This window comes from Bos indicus, chromosome 11 (genome assembly GCF_029378745.1).
Source record: "Bos indicus isolate NIAB-ARS_2022 breed Sahiwal x Tharparkar chromosome 11, NIAB-ARS_B.indTharparkar_mat_pri_1.0, whole genome shotgun sequence".
Lineage (NCBI taxonomy): Eukaryota > Metazoa > Chordata > Mammalia > Artiodactyla > Bovidae > Bos > Bos indicus.
The window spans coordinates 74,731,517-74,744,204 of record NC_091770.1 but is presented as its reverse complement, the minus strand read 5'-3'; the positions used below and the strand labels follow the sequence as shown (position 1 = coordinate 74,744,204).

The 12,688-nt window shown below is 49.3% G+C and overlaps 1 protein-coding gene across 9 annotated transcripts in view; it reads right to left on the bottom strand.

The window, feature by feature from the left end:
* The window catches only part of ITSN2 (intersectin 2), a 126,211-nt gene that overhangs the window by 3,031 nt on the left and 110,492 nt on the right, over window positions 1-12,688 (bottom strand). For 8 of the 9 annotated variants that reach the window (XM_070799044.1, XM_019970622.2, XM_070799043.1 and 5 more), the window contains 8 exons: window positions 10,772-10,893; window positions 9,010-9,116; window positions 7,949-8,132; window positions 5,312-5,410; window positions 3,500-3,667; window positions 2,887-3,102; window positions 2,183-2,304; window positions 1,457-1,539 (listed from right to left, as the gene is read on the bottom strand). In XM_070799044.1, coding sequence (XP_070655145.1) covers window positions 1,457-1,539; window positions 2,183-2,304; window positions 2,887-3,102; window positions 3,500-3,667; window positions 5,312-5,410; window positions 7,949-8,132; window positions 9,010-9,116; window positions 10,772-10,893 — 1,101 coding nt within the window. Of the gene's footprint in view, window positions 1-246; window positions 279-1,456; window positions 1,540-2,182; window positions 2,305-2,886; window positions 3,103-3,499; window positions 3,668-5,311; window positions 5,411-7,948; window positions 8,133-9,009; window positions 9,117-10,771; window positions 10,894-12,688 lie in introns of all 9 variants that reach the window. The other variant, XM_070799049.1, reaches the window with a different exon arrangement.

Genomic DNA, 12,688 nt, shown 5'->3' with positions numbered 1-12,688 from the left:
CACAGGGCCTGGCACAGAGTAAGTAATCAATAAATGTCTAAGAATTGAACACATGGAGAGTGCATAAATGTACATACAGATATTGCTGTGAAGCAAAACTAATAAAGAAAAACTTTGATTTATCTTTGACCAATTAAGAGATCATTATATGCTTTCTGAAAAGCTTCAATCATTGATTTTTCAATAGCAAGACTTTAAAGTACCATTAAAATAGGATTCAGTTAGCAAAAGCCAATTTACACATACCTTTCAGGAGTATGTAACAAAATAAGGGAAACCTGAATGAAAAAACATAAAGAGCTGCAACTCCAGCAGCCAGGAACACAAGTGGGAGGACTGGTCAGGGAAGGGCCTCATGCCACAGCCTGCTGGGAGACTGGGGATCTTACCAGGGCTCTGCCACCATGAAAGGGCAGGATCAGACAGAGAACCATAGACAGGACCATAGAGAGAACATGTGGGACTTGGCAGCTGACTAGAGAGGCCTGGGGAAAGGGGGTGTCAGGGGGCACATTTCCAGCACATGGCCGAGGACAAGAGCTGTGCCCTGAGAGTCTCTGGAGGAGCTACTTCTGGCGGTGGGCGGTGGGGGGGTGGGGGGAGGGGAGTGGGGGGGGTGGGGGTGAATTCATCCCATGGGAGGGGTGCAGCAGGCGTGTCCGGAGAGCATGGGCTGGAGAGACAGCAGGCCAGCTGCAACCGCTGAAAGCACCACAGAGACATGGTGACATGAGCTGGGGAGGCCCAGAGCCAGGGCAGACTCACGGGGTGCAGTGGGAGGAAGCAGGGCTAGGAGGGAGAGCAGGAAAGAAGACTGGGTGCTGGGAGAGCCTCAGGGGTGTCATGGGGGCCTGGGGAGGGAGGGTCCTCAATTTCCTGCTGTTGGGGGGTGGTCACTGGTGTCACATGAGCAAGTTTTCTGCACAGGGTTAGGGGACAGCAAGTGAGGGGGAGGGGGAGACTCAAGGTCCACGACCAGGTGTTGGGACAGGGAGGATGGGTGGGTCCCCAGTGGGGGCTAGGGTACAGGCTGGGCCAGGGAGGAGGAGCAGGGTGCGGAGGAGCTGATGGGAATCTTCACAGAGGTGAAGTCTGATGGAGTAAAAGGGACCAACAGGAGGTGGGGCCGGTTATGTGAAGGTCAGACCCTTCTGCCTGCAAACAGAAGTGAAGAGTAAATATGCAGGCAGGAGGGGCAGAGACTCTGTATGCCACAGGGGCATCCCGGGGCTTGTGCTGGACGACCCCCATCTGTGCAGTAGGCAGTGGAGGGGCTCAGGAGGCCCCCTGGAGTTTTGAAATGGCTGTGGAGGACGTAGTGGGCAGCAAGTCTGGTCTTTCAGGCTGTCCCTGTTTAGCCCCTCTCTGCAGCCTGGACTCTGAAGTTGGGACCCCACCCAGTCCCCAGGGCACCCTGGTGTGGCGAACTACAGCCCTCCAGGGCACCACCGACTACCTTGATAGGCCTTCTCCCGCTTCTTCTTTTCGGTGTCGATGTACTGCTCAGACGCGGCCTTGATCTTCTGGACCCAGGCCGTCCTGGAGGAGAAGCAGAGTGCAGCCATCACACACCTCCTTTAGGGTCACTCACCCAGAGCTCCTCACTCGGCTTTGAGAGCTTCCTAATCCTAGACCTAGCGTGAATGCAACTGAAGGGCTCGTTTGCTTATTGAGGATCAAGCTGAGAATTTCTAGACAGTTCTTGGTGGCACCAGGCACTTGTCAGGTGCTGGGCGCACAGAGATGGAAGATGCAGTGACAGCTGAGCACAGTAAATGACGGGCTCTGGTCACGCAGAGGGGGACCTGCACCAGAGGACAGCGGGCATGGCTGGCCGGGCAGGGAGGGAGGAGGCTCCCAGCAGAGGGCAGCGGGCGAGGGCAGGCGTCCCGGCCAGTGCAGGGATGGGACAGGGGGCCTCAGCAGGCGAGGGAGCACAGGCTGCCCCTGAGGGGTCGCGGCAGCAAGTGAGGTGTTGGTCTCCCCCTTCAGAAGACCCAGGACAGACCAGAAGCAGGGTGTTCGCGGTCACCGGGCCGTCTAAAGCCAGGCCTGCCAGTGCGATTGGCAGAGGCAGGGATGAGTAGGGTGGGAGCACAGACTGGAGGTGGGTTATGGTGGAGGGAGAGGTCAGGCTTTCTCCTGGGCCTCAAGGCAGGTCACACATGTAGTCGAGACTGACCTCTCGTTAATGTTGTCTGTTCGGAGGGTGTAGACCCGGTCAATGTGAGAGATGTGGAAGACAGGCTCGTCGCTGGAAGGGTCTGTGGGCAGTTTTACCAAGGCTTCATTCAGGAAAATGGGCTGAAAGAATAAGGGCCAAAACACAGGCTGTGAAATGGGTCGGAACCCTCCACCCACCTATGTCCAGAGCCTTGTCTGTCCGGAAGAGTCTTGCTGAGCAGTGGAGAGGGCTCTAGCTGCCAGAGTCTTTTACTCAGGAGAAAAGAAACTGCTTCCTCTTTCACGAAAGTAAATATCTGGGGTATATCAGCTGTTACTGAAGTGGGGACAGGAGCACCAAGTGTCCGTGACTGCTCACGTGACAGGGTCTCTCCACAGGCCCTGACATTCAGCCCTTTGCGTCAGCCTTGGTTTCACAGAGAGACCTGATGCTGAATGCGGACGGAGGCGGGACTGCCCGTTGTGTTTGCCGGGGAAGGAGCTGGAATCCACAGCTGGGATCTACGGAGCTGTCAGAGGGCAGTGAAGGCCCAGCCACTCGGCTTCCTCCCTGGGAAGTGACTGACAATGGAGGTGTGAGCCATCTGGAGGCAGGTGAAGAGTCCCCTGAGGATGGCAAGGGCCCAGGCCAGGAAAGAAGTAGGCCCTGAAGAGAGAGGAAGCACCTCATTATGTGCCTGATGCTACTGCCAGGACACTTACCGTCTTATACATCTTGAACTGAGCATTGGACTTTGAGCTGAAAAGCTTCTCGGAGGCCGAGGAGACCGCGAACTGCTTGACCATGTAGGTGAGAAGCAGGAAGTCGTTGAAGAGGAACCCGTGTAGCTCCTTGTTGCTCTTGGTCTTGTACAGCTTTCCACTGTGCAGGAGCTTCCGGGGCCCCAGGCAGTTGGTGAGGGAGTTGAAAACAAGTTGCTTAAAGAGAGAAGAAGGTGTCACTTTGCAAGTCCCAGCACCCCTGGCAAGGTCCTAGGCCTGAGGGAGGGGTGGCAGACCTCTCCAGTGGGAATGTAGCTGTAATCTTTTACTTTCACACAGAAGCTCCTTACGTTTATTTCTCTTCAGAGTTCAGACCGGCGCAGTGAAAAAGATTACTTAGAAACCCACAGAACACTGACCCAGCTGAATTCAAAGAACGCAAAACATAAATCTCTCTATGAGAAAGGACAATGACAACCCAAGAAGGGGGCAGGATGCTGAGTCTGTATGGGCTGAGCTGAGGCGTAGACTGTCTACACTAGGAGAAGGCATGAACCTGGATCCCCACCCACAGCTTGCCGGGCGGCACCCAGCTCAGGCCTGCAGCCCTCACCTCCGCAAGCCCATCGCACTGCACATGCGTCTGGATCCACTCTAGTCGGTCTGAATTTTCCTTCTCTCGAACTCCTTCATTCACTTGAGAGCAGAGCTCCTCTGCCCGCTCAAGGGCCAGCTTCAGAGAGGAGTGGTCTACATGATTCTCTGGGGTGTTCTCCAGAATCTGGAAGAGAGGGGCTGTTTCATGTGGGATGTCTTATGGCTTCCACCTGCCCCACCAGCCCAGGTGCTGGGTGCTGGGAATACAACAGTGAGCAAGACAGTCGTTCACCCTTGAGAGGCTCAGGGGCCCATGATGGGGAGATAGGTGACTCAGGGACAAGAGGGTGGGCCAAGTGCTATATGGACCAAGCGCCCTGCACTGTGGGTCTCTGTTGGCTCTCTGGCTGAGTCTGGGGGTGGGGGGTGGCGGTGTAAGGGTGCCTCCCAGTAATCCAGATGAACCCTCCAGTATAAACTGGCTGCACCTTTGATAAGTGTGTTAATTTGCTGCAACCATTCATTATATTTCTGGGGTCACTGATCTTTCTGAAAAATCTGCTGAAAGCAGTGAATCCCCTGTCACAGAATAAAACAATAAAACCATGATGTCAGCATGTAGGAAAATGCACTCATCTCATTCTGAAGTGACTGTACGCTCCTGAAGGTAAAAGGATAGAGAATGCATCTTTGTGTGGTTGCTTGGAAATGGGTGGGCCTACCAGTAGACCACTGTTGTCTGGTTTTCTGGGTTCACGGTCCCTCATTCACAGTCCCAAAATGTGAAAAACTCTGAAAGCCGAATGCTTTTTTCATTACTCATTTGGTGGCAAAACCTGACTTAAACTGAAGAGATGTACTAATTAAGTCTATGCCTAGTGATTATTCATTAACTTCACTTCAGACTCTTAACATGTTAGTTATCAGTGCTGCCCAGGCTTTGCTGGGGTATTATGTAATGCACAGCGTTTGAATTATATTCTGTATTCTGAAAAACATCTGGCCCCAAATATTTCAGGTAAGGGATTAACTGTGGATTACTGTGTATTAATGGGTCCGTCTGGTATCAGAACTGTGACATTAGTTCTGTATTAGTTTTGATGTGGCTAATTAGTTCTGATAGGGTCTAACATGGCTTATAGATTGGTGGTCAAGACATAATCAATAAAAGCAACAGTCTTATGGTATTTCTACTGTGTTTCTTTGTAAGATGACTGAAATTACCTCAACGATTACTTGTGGAATAATCCTTTGAAGGTCTGCCTTCTCCTTAGATGGTTTATTGGCTCAAGGGGCTCACATGGTGTCAAAAAGGTGAATGGAATTTTAGTGGGACTGTGTGATCAGCAAGCTGAGGTGGGGACCTCAGCGAGGGGATGTATCTAGGACACTGAGCTGGAGACTCCTGGGATGTCCAGGTTAGGCATTTAGTTGGTAGATGACTGCAGATCTCAGGGGGAAGACTGGACCCCAAGGTTGTGGGACTAACAGGGGACTCTGTCTGGGCTCAAGATGGGCTCCACAGCTGGGGACCTAGAGGGTGTTGTTCTGTCTAGACAACATACATGCATAACCTTGAGAGGCCAGAGGCTTCCTGGCAAGGGGGAGGACAGGCAGCCCAAATGACCCTGGATATGTCTTTTATTTGCCCACGTCCAGGATTTATCCCTGCAGACAACATGTGTGTGTGTCTGTGGGCACACACACACACACTTGGTGCCTGGTGCATCAGACATGGAGTCAGACCATGTGGCAGGTGGCTGGCATGCTTGGAGGCTCCCTGACCATCAGCCTTGAAGGACCCTGCTTCTCCCCACTGGACACTCACGCTTCTGATGAGGAGTGGGTAGCGGGTGATCCTCTGCATGGGCTTCAGCAGGAAGCTGGAAAGGGGCATCCCTTTACACCGAGGGTCAGATGCCAACTTCTGCAAAATAATTGAGAGGCTCGTGAGGAAATCAGAGCCTAAGAAAAACGAGGGAACACTGGAACTACTCCTCACTTTGACATCTTTCAGATTTTGAATTTCTTTTAAAAACTCAGGATCCAAAATGATACCCATCAATTTAACAGTAGGAATATCCCACCTTGTGAGCCAGACCCCACGAATACTTTCAGTTCTTTCTTAAGGTGGTTTTGACAGGCTGTGCGAGCCTTCCCTCCATTACTGAGAAAGACCATGCTCTCTCAGCTGTCTTCCAAGTCCACTGACCTTCTGAGTCTTCCTCACTCCTTTTTTCTTTCCCCTCAGTGTCCCACTGAGTCCCACAGTGTAACCCAGACCATCAATGGAGCCGAATTATTCTCCTTTTCATCTGATGTTCCAAAGGCACCTCAATACCTCAGCATACCTCAAAATGAAGTCCTCGTCTTCTGTCATAAAAGCATCGTCTTCTACCTCTATTCCTATCGGAGTTGGTAGCATCATTCTGCACCCACCCACCTCCTTCCCACACACCTAGGAGTCACCACTGATGCCAATCTGTCTTCTAAGCAGCTCTTGGTCTCCCCCACCTCTCGCTGTGCATCACTGGGCTTCATCAATGACAATACCATTTACTGAGCACCTGGCTGAGTCAGGCTGACACTGTCCTGCTGCTTTTTCTTCACTTGGCTAATTCACACTCATCTCTGAAGACTCAGATTAGCCTCCTCCACTCCAGGGTCTCCCCTCCCTTCCCGTGACCCTTTTCAAGCCCCTATGGCTTTCTTTATCATCACGCCATATCTGGACTGAGTAACACAGGTAGAGGTACCATGTTTGAGTGTCTCTATGACCTCCCATTCAGACTGTAAACTTCAGGAGGCCAAGGACCATATTTATTTGATTCTACACCTTGGAGTAGTACAGGACCTAACAGAGTAGCTAGTACTCTAGGACGATCACTTTTAACAACTGAAAAGTAACACATTTACTATAATTTACCTAATTATTCCCCACTTTAAAAATTGCCCCCTCCTTCTGTTTTTGGATATTCTATGTTTCTAAGATAAACATCTTCAAGCTATATATTTCGATATCTTCTGAGTGTTTTTAAAAACCAGCATTTTAGAATGCAGCTTGTTAGATCTACTTTTAATGTAATCAACACCATGCCTTTTATTTAAAGACTAAACACTTTTTATTTTTGCTATTGTTACAATCGTGGTGATACTGATATCCTATTTATACTGCTACTTTTATAACTATTTGAAAAAAAAATTAAATCTTTTACTATGATTTGGACAGCAAAGAGATCCAACCAGTCCATCCTAAAGGAAATCAGTCCTGAATATTCATTGGAAGGACTGATGCTGAAGCTGAAACTCCAATACTCTGGCTACCTGATTTGAAGAAATGACTCATTTGAAAAGACCCTGATGCTAGGAAAGACTGAAGGCGGGAGGAGAAGGGGATGATGAGAATGAGATGGTTGGATGGCATCACCAACTCAATGGACATAAGTTTGAGTAAACTCCGGGAGTTGGTGATGAACAGGGAGGCCTGGTGTGCTGCAGTCCATGGTTCACAAAGAGCAGGATATGACTGAGCAACTGAACTGAACTGAGAAGGTAAATGTCCTATATTTAATACTACAATTGATAATTAAAACATTCACATATACTCATAATTCTACATTTATCTAATTATTCTGGTGAACGTTTGTTTCTGTGATCTTGGGTTTCTTTCTATGCTTTTCTTCTAGTTCATTTCCAGGCAACCCCTTGCCTCCCACCGATTGAAGGGTTCTGTCCTCAGTGCTTTATATTGAACCATTTTTGCATTCCTGAGATCATAGTAAGATAAATAAATAAAATTAGCATTACTATGTGCTGGTCTCTGTGCTAAAGTACTTTAAAAGTAATATCTGATTATCTCCAGGTTACAGATGAAGGGACTGAAGGCACCAAGTGTTAGGAAAGTCGCCCCAGTTCCACAGTGGACTACAGTGTTGGGGCTGGGATTTCAGCCCACACAGTTGGAAGTCTGTTTCGTTACAAGCATGATATTGTGTTGCCTCCTGGAATGATCTGATTTGGTTACGTAAGCTATTTTATATTCTTCCTTTGAATAAGACGGGTATAAAATTAAAACAATTTACAAAATTAAGAAAGTAACACTCTGGATGCTTTTTGGAGTAGAAAATAGCTGGTTTACATTAAGTAGGCTTAAAAAAAAATGCTATTTAAGATGGGCAAAATAATGGTCCCAGAGCCAAGAAAAAATTCAATTCAACAGGAAAGGCAACTCAAAGCAGTCAGAAAATTCTCTGCCATATTTGTGTTTCCCCCGTGGACAGAGGAGCCTGGTGGGCTACAATCCATGGGGCTGCAAAGAGGCAGACACGACTGAAGCAACTGGGCACACACAGAAAGTGACGATCATACCCGTCTCTACTCCTGAGGCCTCCCAGAGGCCTCCACACGCCTCTGCCTCCTGGTTCAGAACAGGGCTGGCCTGCCTGCGTTCCCGGGATGGAGTTACCTTTAAAAATTCTTTGAAGTCTGCGTGTTCGTCTGTCTTCTGCTGTAACAGGGCTGCTCCATTAAGCTGACAGCTGCAGAAGCGGATGTAGGCCTGCATGTGGGACAGCTCAGCGGCCAGGATGTCCCCGATCATGTGCACGGGCATCTTCTCACCCCCGGTCTTCTTCCGCACCCGCAGCGCCCTGCAACCAACACACTCTCTCTCATTTCTTGTTTAACTGAGTGTCCGTCGCCAATGAACAGTGAATATCTTGGGAGACTAACAGTAATAACGACCAGCGAGTTACCTGAAGATCTCTAGCACTATGGGGGAAAAGTCAGGAGGAGGAGGCAGTTAGGACCTGAAGCTCCACCTGCCCAGCCAACCTGGGTGAACTGTGAGCAAAGAAGAAAAAATGAAGACTCTGCGCTTGGGTGTTCCTCAGTCTTTGGAACTCTTTTGGTTTCAGCTTAGTTTCTTAAAAAAGTTTCTTTTGAAAGTTTTCTAACTTGTTTTCAGCTGAACCAAGAAGAAAGAAATTTCTATTCTCTGCAGGAGAAGTAAGGGAGCAAGAGTCCGCAGAGGCCGGGTGTGGAGGTGAAGGTAGTGGTGGACACTGTGCCCAGAGAGCTGCTAAACCTCAAGGAGTGGGGAGAAGCAGCGAGTGTGGGGTGGCTCAGAGCTCCCCCAGGAGCCTGTCCTCGTGGGCGGAAGGGACGGAATTTCACACTACGCTTAGAGGACTGCCAGTCCAGCTGCTTATGTCTGGGACATAAGCTGTGGCTTCTCTCCTGACTCTAGCTGATACAGAGTCAAGTATGGTTTGGAATCATATGTTAATGTATTGTTTAATGACTTCATTTTTTCTTAATCAAATATTTTGATATATTTTGCTTCAATAATGATGTAGTTTACAGTACATTACAGTTAGCATTTCATAAAATAATAATAGAAAGCCTGAGGGAGAGGAAAGCAGTGGAAGTTCTCTGTTAAGCAGCTCAGTTGCAGGGAGTGAAGTGGAAGTCTTGGTCCCAGGGCTGGGGTGGCCGCTGCCACCAAAAGCGGTGCTCACAACTCACTTCAGCAGCTTCGTGTTAGCCATGATGAGCTCCTTCCAGTTAACAAAGATCAGGGCCATCTCTCCTTCAGCGAGAAAACCTGGCTCTGTTATTCGTTTCTGAAAAACCTAGATTCAGAACAAGAAAAGGAAGTCAGCTCTAGGGCAGTACACAGCCTGTGTGGTCTAAAGGAAATGATATCTTCATACTCAGAAACCAGGAAGAGCAAGGTACTTTTATATAAACATACACAGACTGTTGAATTTTAAACTGCAAAATTACCCTACGTTTTGCTATTTCGGCTCCTCTCAGGGCTGATTCTGAGGACTGAATCCAGCAGTCCCATCACGGAGAGTCTCATATCCACCTCCTAGGGGTCTTACACAGGTTAATTAAACCGTGGGCATAAAGCACCCCACACCAGGAGGGCCTGCAGAACTGAGGGAGCAGGACTGTTGTCAGATTGCACCACAGGAGTCTGGAAGCAGTTAGTGAAAAGTGCAGCAAAAGAAACACCGATGCCTCACCTCACCCCCAATGCTGACCACCAAGCACATGTGGATTTCAGAGGCTGGCTGACCGAAGGGGAAGTGATAACACTTTACACTGGTAGTCCATAGAACTTTAGGTTTCACAAAGTTCTGATATGCACACACATGCATGTGTGTGTGTGCATGCACATGTGTGTGTAAGTTTCTCAGTTAACTTCACAGATGATGATGTAGGTCATGCTGAGTCAGGTATTATTATTTCCAATGGACCCATGAAGAAATGAAGGCTGAGAGTGATGTCCTCAAGGTCACAAAGCTAGTTTCCACTAAACAACTAGGAAATGACTTTAAAAGCCTTAAGGAAATGGCGACATCATCTGAGACACCTCTCTTCATGTGTAATCTCTCCAAAATACATGTGACATTACTCTGTTGAAACTGTTCTAAACTGACATTTATAGCATCAAGCTGAACCTGGAGTCCAAGAACTCGGATAAGTCTATGGACTGACATTTCTAAACCTCTATGGTTTCAGAGTCAGATGGAAGATGCTTGGATGCTCCTATGGGAGAGAGAGACCTGGAAACAAGGTCACTCTGCTCTGAGGCGCTCTGGAAGGACAGGGAGAGCATCTGATTGTACTTTCATCCGCTGATTGACTTGTGTTACTGTTTATGCCTTCTGTTGACCGGCTTAGCGTCAGCCTCAGTGAGTAGAGCAGAGGAGGATGTGGTGGCCGGGTCCTTTCAGGGAGGGAATGCTGATGAGAATGCTGTCCACTCACCTGTGGACAGTGCTTTTCACCCTAAACCCCTGACCCTGACTTGACGCCTCACACCTGAGAGGGTCTTATGAGGTGGCAGAGTGGTTTTCCAAACTGATAAAAACATTAGAGGAACACTCCCACTGCCTCACAACTCCACTGGAAACAACTAAACTTTATGAAAATGTCAGAAATGTCAGGTGTCAGATTGGCAGTGCAGACATCGTGATAGCAAAGTCTGAGGCAGCACGTTTGCGTCAAGCCTTCCCACCCAGGCTGTACCTTTGTCCTTCCTGACGAGGCCACCTCACAGCCCACTGAGGCACCGAGCGCCCCTTCTCTCCTCATTCTGAATGACTTAATCTGACAGCAAGAGCTGACTTGAGACCGTCAAGGCCCCTCCAACAGGCAGAGAAAGCATTCGGAGGGTGTGAGAGCGCCTGTCGCTGCTGGTGACTCCACTGTCAAAGGCGACACCCTGCTACGAGCCCCCACGCTGTAGGGAGCCCGCAGAGCCTGGCGCCCTTACCTCCACGACGAGCTGCAGGTCGTCCACGTAGCGCTCCTCCGTCTCAATCAGCTCGTGGATGTAGCCCTGCCTCTTCCTTTCCACCGGCTGCATGGTGTCCAGTGTTTGGAGATCAGCACACCCTGTGGAAAAGCAGGGTAGAGTTTCAAAATATTACTTTCTTCTCCTGGAAGGAAAGAGACATCTACTGGGAGGATGCACTGAGTTTACCAATATTGCCTCCAAAGAATCCCATGGCCAGCCAAAGGGCCCTGGGACCTGGGAGAGCAGAGCAGTGTACACTGCGGAAGCTGGATTCACCATCGGCCCCTCGGTGCTCCACTGCCGCTATTAGCAACGCCTGTAACGGCTCAATGTGGCCTGAATGTCTAAGGAAGTTATGACAGTGTGAAGGATTTTCAGAAACAGCCTCAAAGAGGCCATAAACTGTGCTGAGCTTGTGAAGAACCTATGCTCTTCTAGCCATCTCAACACATTTTCAAACTATTGTAATAATTAAAGGAATCAAATGCTTGAGAACAGTGTTTTCCAAAATGCAGGTCATGAGCCATTTGTGAGTCATTCTATCAATTGATTTTTTAAACAGAAACAAAACAAAATTAACAAATGAATAGAAGCTACCATGTATACAAGGGGCTTCCCAGGTGGCGCCAGTGGTAGAGAACCCGCCTGCCAATACAGGAGACATAAGAGACACGGGTTTGATCCCTGGGTCATGAAGATCCCCTGAAGGAGGGCATCGCAACCCACTCCAGTATTCCTGCCTGGAGAATCCCATGGACAGAGGAGCCTGGCGGGCTGCAGTCCACAGGGTCGCAAAGTCGGACACGACTAAAGTGACTTAGCATGCGCCACGTAAACAGGATCGGTAAGTACTGTCCTGAGAAAATTTTCAGTTAGGTATGTATTTGTGGATGTAAAATGTAGTTCTTACTGTGAGCTGCTGTTTAAAAAGTGTTTGAGAAACATTTCTCTAGATTTCCCAAAGTTAAGTGATCAATGAGGAAACCTAAAGTGCCCAGAACCCAGCAGTTCCCAGCAGGAACACTACCTCAAACCTAGGAAACAAAGAACTGGTGGTTCAGGCTACTCTGCAGCCACAGAGCCTGAGGGTGGCCCAGGGCAGTCTCGCATGGCGTCAGGGTGAGAAATACCGCATTCACTTCAGATCAGTGCACAGGCAGAGCTCAGTGTCAAACTGAAGTGACGTTAATCTCAGAGTCGTTGGGTTAGAAACTGAAGGCTTGGCTTACGTACAAGAGGAGGGGAAAGGCCTCAGAAAGCCCTTATCAGACAAAAAGAAAAAGCAGGTAGGGGCCCCGCCAGTGACAGCAGTAGGCAGTCGCAGTGTGTGTCTGAGAGGCAGACAGGAGGGCAGCAGGAAGGTCTGGGGAGTGAGGCGCAGGAGCAGGGGCAGCCGTCAGTAGCCTCTGCAGACAGCGGAGTTTGGATCAAGGCAGATGTCCGCTCGGGGTCAACCGCACAAAGCCACAGGGGTGGAAAAGGCCAGGATCAGACCAGGCTTTTAAAGAAGGTTCTCTTTCTGACTGCTTCGGAATGTTTATGTGTTTTGTAGAGATTGGGCCTTACAGAGAGTTGTGAAGACAGCTGTTCTACTTTCTGCACATGCTGCCGACAACTTAAAAAAAATTACTCCCACGGTCAAACAAAAATTGAATTAAGGCGGGTTCCGTTTGGTGGTACCAAGAAGAGAGCACGGTGCCAACTGTCATGGTCAAACTTCTCAGGCTTTTCTGGGGACTGTGTTTCACCCTGTTCTGCAGGGAGAACTGTAGGAATGAGCAAGAACTGGGACAAGCAAGGCTGCCTCATGTCCCTGCCTGCCCCGGCTCTGCAGCCAGGAGGCCGGGGGAGGCTGGTGCCTGGGGCCAGTGTTGCTGGTGGTGGTGTTGCTGA